Source organism: Arachis stenosperma, chromosome 3, assembly GCF_014773155.1.
Source record: "Arachis stenosperma cultivar V10309 chromosome 3, arast.V10309.gnm1.PFL2, whole genome shotgun sequence".
Lineage (NCBI taxonomy): Eukaryota > Viridiplantae > Streptophyta > Magnoliopsida > Fabales > Fabaceae > Arachis > Arachis stenosperma.
This window is the reverse complement of record NC_080379.1, coordinates 100185363-100195949: the sequence shown is the minus strand read 5'-3', so window position 1 is coordinate 100195949 and position 10587 is coordinate 100185363. Positions and strand designations below refer to the sequence as shown.

General features: G+C 28.6%; 1 protein-coding gene across 1 annotated transcript; it reads right to left on the bottom strand.

Moving 5' to 3' along the window:
• Nucleotides 1-8553: 8553 nt before the first annotated feature.
• Nucleotides 8554-9243, bottom strand: LOC130966469 (uncharacterized). The gene is made up of 2 exons (XM_057891282.1): nucleotides 8842-9243; nucleotides 8554-8745 (listed from the first exon to the last, which is right to left on the bottom strand). Exons 1-2 carry the CDS (start codon nucleotides 9241-9243, stop codon nucleotides 8554-8556), a joined length of 594 nt encoding a protein of 197 aa, XP_057747265.1.
• Nucleotides 9244-10587: the final 1344 nt, after the last annotated feature.

Genomic DNA, 10587 nt, shown 5'->3' with positions numbered 1-10587 from the left:
CATAGTCTCACTAATTGGATATTCATTCAAGAAAGATCCCTTTTTTAAAAAGATAAAAATCTTCCATAAAATACAAAATTAATTATTTAGTTATTTTATTTGATTTGATTTGGATTAAATTAATTTAAAAAATTACTTTAAGAATTAAAAGTGAGTCGAGTAGATTGCTAACGTGCTCATTATCAAAAATAAAAAAGAAAAAATAGAAAACGTAAAGTAATCTTTTACTAAGTTTATTTTGTTTTGTTTAATTTTTTTTATTTGTAACAAATATACTTTAACGGCTAATTTTAAAAGAAAAAAAAATTTAAAAACAATTCAGTAACAATTTTATAATAGCGACCTTCAGTATAAACAAATTATACATAGTTATTAATTTATCATGTATTATTAATGGATTGATCTTTAACTTTTTTAGTTATCAAGAGTATTTGATGCTATAACTTTCAATAAGTTATAACTCAAATAGCATAATCTCTTCATACTAGCTAAGAGGTCGTGAGTTCGAATTATTCTATTTTTCGTTAAAAAAAAGTATTTGATGTTAATCGAAAACGTTTGAAACAAAATAAAACTTAAATATTTTTAAAATTTATTATTTTACTTTTTAAGTGATAAGTATTTTCTTTTTAACTTTTTGTAAAATAATGTACATGCTCTTATAAAACACACTTAAAATGAATAATATTATTTTAAAAAATAATAACAAATGTGATTTTTAAATTTTATCTTCTGTGAATTATGATTTAATTTATTTTTAAAATTTTATTGAAAAATTATAAACAATAAAAAGATCTATTTTAACTATTTTTATTTTTTTTGTATAAAATTTAACAAAATACTAAAAATAAACCTAAAAAATAAAAAAACTCAGACCCTATTTATAACATTAACGGAAGGATATATAATACAATTTAATTAGATATCTTTTAAATTAGTTCTTCATTCAGCTTTTTTATTACATTAATTTAAAAAAAAAGTTAAAACAAACACATCAAAATAGATTTATTGTTTTTTTTTTAATTTAAATACAAATCCACAAAAACATATCAACTAAAATTCAAATTCAAATTTTAAATTTAAATCTTATAAATCCTAACAAAATTCAAATAAAATCCTAAATATTCCAAATCAGATTTTCATTATTAGTAAAATCTTTCTTCCGTAAAAATCCAAAATTGCAGCGCTTTCCCCTCCTCATCTGTGACCGTTTTCGTCTTCTCCCGCGTTGCGTACTTTTTCTGCGACGATCTCCTCTTTCGGCGACGCTCACCTCCCTCGCAACGTGCGCACATCCCCGCACTTCTTCCATCGATGGGCTCCTCCTGTCCCTGGTCTCCTCCCTCGCACCACGCACAACCGTCTCCTCCTCCCATGCCTTCTCCTCCTCCCCCTGTCTCTGGTAGTTAGTTCTGCTTGCAAAATATTAAAGAAATTTGGTTGAATTCATTCATAAAAATATGTTATCCTTTTTTTATCCGTTTAATAAAAAGTTTTATTTTTTTCATTTTATGTATAATATTGAATATGTCAGGGTTTTATTTTCTTTTAAATTTGTTTGTGATTATAATTTTTTTTTTGTACTTATATATTTGATTTGGGAGTTGTAATGTTAATTTAATTTAAATGGGTCAATACTTAATTTTGGATGTGTTTATGTTGTTTATTATATTTATATATATATATATATATATATATATATATATATATATATATATATATATAAATTTTTTTACATGAGTTTTGGATGTGTTGATAAAATATTTAAAATACATTCGTATTATTTTGAATGTGTATTTGAGTTTAATTTTGTGGCTAATTTTTTTAGTTATGGAAGTTTAAAATGTGTTATACTCAATTATAAAAAAATGGTGTGTTTTTCATAGATATGGAGATAATTTTTTTTTAAATTGAAACTCACAAATCTGAGGCTCAGTTTTGTTTTTGGAAACAAAACTTAGAGTCAGATTTGGGGTAATAGAGAAATCTGAGCCTCAGATTTGTGTGAGCTGAAAATTTTTTAAAGGATAAACAAATCGGTGGGTCAGTTTTGTGGAAAAAAAAATGATAAACCACAAATCTGAAAAAATACATAAAACTGTGCCTCAGTTTTGTGATTATCCATACAAAAAAAAACACACCACTTCTCCACATTATTTAAAAACACCACCACAATCTCAATAATAAAAATAAAAAGTGTAATTTTGTCTGGGTTCAATATGTAATTTAGAATTACAATGATACGTGTTAATACATAATTTTAAATGCGTTTATGTTGTTTATTTAATTTTAGATGTATTTTTGACATAAATTTTAAATATTTTGAATAAAAAAATAATTAAAGTGAGTAATGAGTTTAATTAATTTTAAAAACTTCACCAATTTTTTAAAAATTAATACATGAAAAATTGTTATATAATTTGGTTTACAAAAAATAAAAGTTGTTACAAATTTTACAATAATAAATATTTAAAATAAAAGTAATTTTTTAAAAATAAAAAATATAATTAACTAAAAAAATTAAAATAATAATATATTAAATTTAAAAATTAAATAAAAATTAAATTTTATTGTACAAATAATATTTTTTTATATAATAATATTTGCTACTTACTAGTTGCTACCGACAAGGAGGCAGGTGAAGTCAGGTCTCCCTAGTCCCTATATCATTGGAGACCATTTACATTTTACAGCCCACGTTTCTTTTCTTCTTTTTTATCTACTAAAGTACTAAACTACTTTTAAAAAAAGGAATTGTGTAGGAGAAACTTGAAGTTGGTTCTTAAAGAATCAGGGCAACATATTCTAATTTAGACATAGTGGCTTTTATTGGCACCGTATAAAACGGTGTATATTTGCAAGTTTGCCTTTAAAATTGTGCTAATTACAAAAGGGGAAATTATAAGGTACAGATATTAATGTACAGATATTTTATTTTAATCACAAATATAAGGACAATAGTTTTTCTCTAGTGCAATGAGAAGTAGCTTGACAAAGTATTAAATGGCTCAAAGTTTTACAGGAGCCAATTATCATTGCTAGCTTGTAGACTTACACACATAGTAATAATCAATTTTTTTTCTCTTTCCGTTGGAGAGGTAGGATTATAGTACTTAAATAACATTAAATAGTACTTGAGAGCCAACAAAAAATATTAAATTTGTTGTACTAAAAATCAAGTGTATATTAATAATTTAACACTGGCTTGTTCATAATTGCCATGCTATTTGTTATATTAAAATTTTTTGCTTTGATATAACTTAAATAATTGTTTTGAAGATTATTTTTGAGGGAAAAAAAACATTTGTTTTATCTCAGGATTTAACAAAAAATTTAGTTTTTTATCTTCATAAGATAAATAAATTCAAATATTCAATTTTAATTTGAACATTTTAAATAACTTTAATTTTCTTATTTAAATATGCATAGCATATTTTTGTCATACATTTAACAAATACTAAATTTATGTCATGATAAAAAATTACAAAAAGTATGAGTTTTTATGCCAATAGTGATAATAAAAAAATTAATTAAAATTATAATCTATATCTGGAGATGAAAACACAAAAATCAATGTTATAATTTTTAAGTGATATTTAAATGTATAATTTTATTTGGCACAAAACTATTAATTAAATATTTATTATGAAAATAATAATTTTTTTGAAATAATTTGGCTTCCTTTGTAATGATCAATTATGTTTGTATTTTTTAATAGTTGAATTGCTCCTTTAGTATTAATCAATATTAAAGGTGGTAAATATTTTTTGGTTGAAACTTATAGTTAACAGTGCATTGTAAATGATTTTTTTTATAAAATAGTGTTACAAAATATTTTTTCAAGTATTCTCAAACTAAATAATTATTCAAATCACTAAAAGATTTAAGAATATTAGATATTATTATTGCGTCAAGTCTTCTCAAACTAAGCTTGATCACTAAAACTAGTTTGTTTACAGAGTCAGGACACAGAGACACAAAAATATGTTTGACAAATAAGATATGGACAGAAACAATGTGTCTAAAGATACTAAATTAGTGTATTTTGTGTCCATTCTGACAGAAATAACACAAAAATACTTACAATAGACAACTTATTTTTTATTTTTTATTATTTTTGTTCATTTTTTATAATTATATTTTTCATTATTATATTTTTTGTCTCAAAATATTTTTAATAAAAAAAATGAGAATAAATTAAATTTTATAATTTGTTATAATTTATCACCAAATAAAATACAACACAAAAATTTGTGTTTCTGTCATTTATGTTTTGTTCTCAATATCTTATCTTATCCTATTTTCAGAAACAAATGCATCCTAATAGATCAGATATAAAAGTTCAATAATTTTATCTATGAACTACACATAAAAAATCTAAAATTTAACTTCAAGACATTATCAAATGTAAGAATTTCTAAAAATTGTGTTTAGTAATCCAAAGAATTCAAAAGAATCATAAAAGTGTGTTGTTAAAAAATATTCTAATTAAATACTTATCATTTTAGTTCTAATATTTTATTCTTTATTTTGTAAAATCTCTTCTAATTTCATAAGAGAATTTTCTTAGTTATTTTAAAAATATTTCAATTTGTGATTTTTTGACTAAAATAATCGACATGGTGTTTTAGTGTTTTAAAACTTCAATTCAAATTTCTAATTTATAATTCAATAAAAAATCATGATATTTTTGTCTTTTTAAATTAAAGTTTAATTTTAATACACTGATAGTATAAAATATTTTATATAGTCGTTCAATTACATTCTTTCTTTTTAATGATCATTCATACTATTAATATAAAACGTAGTTATTTTATCTGGTATATCGTTATATAATTGGATACATGTGTAAAATTATTTTATAGTGACAGTATCAAAATAAAATTATTTAAATTTATACTAAATGACGTTTTAATATCCTAAAACAAACTCTATCTTTATTTTAGTATTCTTAAAAGTTGAATTTTATAATTTCTAATATAATTAAATAACCTTAATTTTAAAAGGTTAATTTTAATATTTGTAAGATTAATCTTAAAATATTATTTTAATTCTTTTAAAAGTAAATAAAAAGTTATTTTAGTATTTTTAATGTTAAATTTAAATTTATAATTGCTAATACAATAAATCAACCTCAGTTAATTATATAAGGATTATTTAGTATTTTTTAAATTAATGCTTAAAAGGATATCTTAGTCCTTTAAGAATAAACTAAAAGATATTTTAGTTTTTTTTAAAATCAATCTTCAAAAATTATTTTGTTCTTTTAAAAATTAATTATAAAAGTATTTTAATTTTTTTAAAAATTAAAAATTAAAATTTTTATAGATATATTTTTGAAATGTGTTTGATGTATGTGACATTTTCATATTGCCTGTTTCTTGTATTAATTTTTTAACTAATTATTTTTTATTTTCATTTAAATCTTATATAAGAAAAAACAAAATTTTTACAATTTTAACTTGTATTTACAATTAAATATATTTTAAAAGTGAAAAAAGTTAATTATTTTAAATATATTCTTTTATCTTTTTTTTTCCTAGTTTAATAAACTTGCTTTATATGATTATTGTTTTCTGCTTCTAACGAACTTTATATTTTTTTTCTACTTTTTTAATAAAATCCAAAATTCATACCCGAAATCCAAGAGCCACTTGCTATATGCCTATTTCCGAGCCAAATCAAATAATAGATGCTAACTCAAAGAGTTAGATGAAGAATAGCCAAGCCAGCCAAAGAACATTCAATACATATATAACGAAATAAGATTAAAAAATAAAAAATCTGTAAATCTTGATCTGTACCGTAGTGCAACCCTTACAAAAGACTCTTTGAATTAAGTGAAGTTAAAGAATTGATAGTGTTAGTTTTTTTTTTCTCAAAGATAAATATTATTTTATTAATATAAAATAAAAGTGTTTCTATAAGGAAGTACAAAAGAATTGGATATTTCTATTTATCACTAACTGTGACTGAAAGACTAAGAGCTTAAAGAAAAGTAAAGTAAGAGTAAAGAAAATTAACAGCATCTATTAGGTATGGCTCACGAGTTCACGCACTAAATTGCTGGCTTCTTTCACTATCTCTGGTGCCGGGCTTATTAACTTCTCAAAAACACACCGATTCCTCACTTTCCAAGTGCTCCAACACAGCGCCGCTATAAGGAGGGTCTTTTGTCTACTGTCTAATTGAGCCGCTGCCCAGGATAAGACTCGTTGCCACCAATTGAAAAATGTCTCTTCTTCTCTCATCCATAGGTCAGGAGTTATTAAGCTTAGTCTCCATATTATTGAAGATAGGGGGCATTGGAACAAAGCATGAGAAATTGATTCAGCCTTCAACATGCATCTTGGACAAGTGGCAGGAGTGGATGCGAACCGGCTGTGGACTTGTTGCAACACTGGAAGCTTTTCATGAAGACTTTTCCATAGAAAAATCTTAATTTTATGTGGTAATTTCAACTCCCAAATGCTATTCCAGACTCTATTGTGTATGTTCTGGGGCCTCAATGAAGTAGGAGAATGAAAGAATCCATAAGCAACTTTGTATCCTGACCCAACTTCATATATACCAGATTTTGTCCAACACCAATTAACTTCATCCTCCTCCTCTGTTGGTTTGATTGAAAAAATTTTATTGCATATATCAACTGAAAAAAATTGACTCAATCAGATTTCTATTCCAGCTTCTATCAGGATTTAGTAACGCACTAACGTAATACACTTGCAGATCTGGCGGAATTGTGAGTGCATTTTGAGGGACATTAAAGGGCACTGGTGGTGGGAGCCAGGGGTCATGGAAGATGCGAACATTAGTGTCAGAGCCTATTTTCCATAACAAGCCTTTCTCGATCACCTTGCGCCCTTCAAGAACACTTCTCCAGCCCCACGACGGTACGCTTCCTATCTCTGCATGTAGGAAATCTGTATATCTGAAATATTTAGCTTTGAGCATTCTTGATAGAGTAGAATTATGGTATTTCATTAGACGCCAACATTGTTTTCCCAATAAAGCCAAATTTTGCGCCCTTAAGTCCTTGATCCCCAGCCCTCCATCTTTCTTCGGTCTCGTCATTGTGTCCCATTTAATCCAAACCATTCTTCGTTCTGCGCCTTTTTGACCCCACCAAAATTGCGAGAGCATGCTATGAATCTCAGTCAACAGCGTGTCCGGGAGCTTGAAACAAGAGAGTGTATAAATAGGAATCGCCTCCCCCACCGCTCTCAATAGCATGTGCCTACCACCTGATGACAATAGACTTCTTTTCCAACCCATAATCCTCTTCTGAACTTTATCCTTGATAGCTCCAAAGGTTGCTTTCTTTGATTTTTGAACTATAGAGGGCAGTCCCAGGTATTTGTCTTGTGCTCCGATATGTTCAATATTTAGTGTCTGAGCAACTGCTAGTCTTGTGTTCTGAGGTGTGTTGTGACTGAAAAAGATAGCTGACTTATTCAGATTGATTTTTTGCCCACTGAAACCCTCATAGATCTCTAGCAATTCTAGAATACTTTGGCTTGTATTAGGTGCGCTCTTGCAAAAAAGGATTGAATCATCAGCAAACAAAAGGTGATTAACTGTTTGGCATCTCCGATTAACTTGAACTCCTTGAATTAATCTGTTTTGCTCTGTCTTGTGTAGCAAGAAGGAAAGCTCTTCTGCACAAAAAAGAAAGAGATATGGAGATAGGGGGTCACCCTGTCGGATGCCCCTATTTGGCCTAAAATAGCCAAAAGGTTGACTTTCCACAACGACAGAGTAAGAAACAGTCGTTACCAATTTCTTAGTCCAGTTAATCCATTTAGCATCAAAGCCCAGCTTATCCATAATATACCATAAAAAATGCCATTCGACCCTATCATAAGCCTTGCTCATGTCTAGTTTAATAGCCATCTCATGCTTTGCCCCACTTCTCTTATTTTTCAAATAGTGCATACATTCGTGAGCAATTAGGATATTATCTGAAATGAGTCTACCTTTGAGAAACGCACTCTGATTTGGGCTTATAATTTTATTCATAATATCTTGTAATCGATGCACCATAACTTTAGAAATAATTTTATACATAACTGAAGACAAGTTGATCGGTCGTACCTGAGTCATGTCATTGGCATCTGGCACCTTTGGAATCAAACAAATTTGAGTATGATTGAAGCTTTTTAGAATTCTGCCATTGTGAAAGAAACTTCTTACTGCCTTAAAAACGTCACCTCCAACTATATCCCAGAAAAAGTGAAAAAACTTAGCTGTAAACCCGTCATCACCAGGAGCACTCTGAGCGTGAACACTAAATGTAGCTCTTTTGACCTCGTCTATAGTTACTGGCCTTTGGAGCCTACGGTTCATGGAAGCTGTAACCTTTGGCTCCAAATCCTCTAAGTATGGATTCGGATCAGCCGAACAAGAAGAAGTAAAAATATCGCAAAAGTAGTCTTCAGCTATCTTTGCAATATCCTCCGGTTTCGATGCAATCTCATTGTCCCTCCCCACTAATCTCCAAATTCTGTTCCTTCGCATCCTTGATTGAAATTTCTGGTGAAAGAATCTAGTGTTCTAATCTCCTTCTTTTAGCCACTTGACTCTAGATTTTTCTCGCCAATAGCTCTCTTCTTTCAAATATGCCAGCTCCAACTTCTTCTCCAAACTGGTAACCTCCTCTCCCCCATTGATTCCAGCCACCCGCAACTCCTCTAGTTTAGCTTGAAGGTCCCCAATTTCTTTTCGAGAGTTTGCTTTGTGAGTTTTCTGCTATTGAACTAATCTATGTCTACAAACTTTCAACTTTTGGGCCAAGGAGAACATAGCTGAGCCTACAACTTTCATTCTCCACACTTCACTGACAATTCTCTTGACATCCTCTTCTCCACACCAATGTTCCTGGTATTTAAACCGCCTTTTACTATGCCAGGATTGAGGTTCGGTTTCCATCAAAAGTGGAGCATGATCCGAGCCTGACTCTGTGAGACTGTGCACCACTGCATTCGGAAACTTCAACTTCCATTCCATCCCAACTAAATCGCGGTCAAGCCTCTCCTTCACCAAATCCTCTCCTTGTCTTTGATTTGTCCACGTGAAAGGGTGCCCCACCATTCCAATATCCACTAATTCGTTACTGTCAATAAAATTAGTGAATGTTGCAATGGTGGTTGCTGATTTTTGGCCTCCACCCTCCTTTTCTGCTTGGCTTGTTATAGCATTAAAATCGCCTGCTATTACCACTTTTTCTTCGAGGTGTTGGCTCATTGTTGTAAGCTCCTCAAACTGTAAGGATCGAATTTGTTCCAAACAACTCAAATGGACACCAATGAACACCCATACCTCACTGCTTCCGACTTCCTTAATTTCGGCTGCCACAAAGAATTTTCCACTGCTAATAATTTGAACACTAATGCTGTCCTTTCAAGCTAGCACAAGTCCTCCTGCCACTCCTGCCGGGTTAACAATATGCCAGTTTTCGTAGCCGCATACCCGAAGTTTTGCTTCCACTTGTCGAGATTGGTTCTTTGTTTCACTTATAAACACAATCTCGGGGGAGTGGGATTTACAGATCCCTTTTAAGGTGTGAATTGTCAGGGGTCTCCCCAAACCCCGACAATTCCAAACTATAGTTCTCATTAGTTGAAGACTAAGTATATTTTTTTAATAATATTTTAGTATTAGTACTAGTATTTTTGTCATAAAAAATCACGGGTATATTTAAATCAAAATCAACGGAGATTCTATATTAAAATACATTTAGACTAAAAGATGTTTGTATAAAATCTAGTCTTTCAAACTCATTCATCAACATAAGTGCTCGTAGATAAAAAGTATTTGTAACAAATTCTCTATCCTTATCTTTACGGTTTTTTCTTTTAGTTCTCACCAATACCAATAAAAATATTTTTTTTGACTTTTTATTAGTCATATCAGTCAACATTTTTTTTATTTTAATTTTTTCATATTTCTTTCATCAATTTGAGGGTCATTAATTCTTTTTTTTTTTGTCCTCTTTTTAATAGTAATATTGATTTTCTTTTTAATTTAGTCTTTTTTACTCATTTTTAATAGAATTTATTCTTTTTCTTATAACAATAACTGCATATAAAAAGATAAACTAAAAGTTCTAATATCAAATACTAAAAAAAAACATAATAATTCATAATACCAAACAGATATAAGTAGTCACGGTTGATTAAAGAAGATCAAATGGAATTTATTATCATTTTTAAAGAAGGAGTGAAAACTTACAATGTCTCTTCACTTTTTAAATTACTTGTTTAAAATTTGAAGATCTACCTCGAGAACAACTTTTATTTTAAAGTAAGTTTGAGACAGGACCATATTCAAGTGTCACTAGATTTCTAAGTTAATAGCATGTGCAAGAAAAATAGAAAATCTATCATATATATTTTTATAGCAGGTAAAATCCACTAATGGTCTCTAGAATTTATAAATATATAGATATATGTTTTCATCATAAATGCGTATTACAATGCTTAAAAAAAAACAGACACAGTTACAACAGGTTTTTTCATATAGAAGATATAAATCTACAATAAAAAAATCAAAGTCAATAATAAAATCAGGAGGAGCAAAGCAAAAAAA

Coding starts and splice junctions, on each gene's coding strand:
- LOC130966469 (XM_057891282.1), bottom strand. CDS start 9,243: ATGAGCCAACACCTCGAAGAAAAAGTGGTAATAGCAGGCGATTTTAAT. Junction 8,746..8,841: donor AAGAGGATGTCAAGAGAATT/GTCAGTGAAGTG, acceptor GTTCAATAGCAG/AAAACTCACAAAGCAAACTC.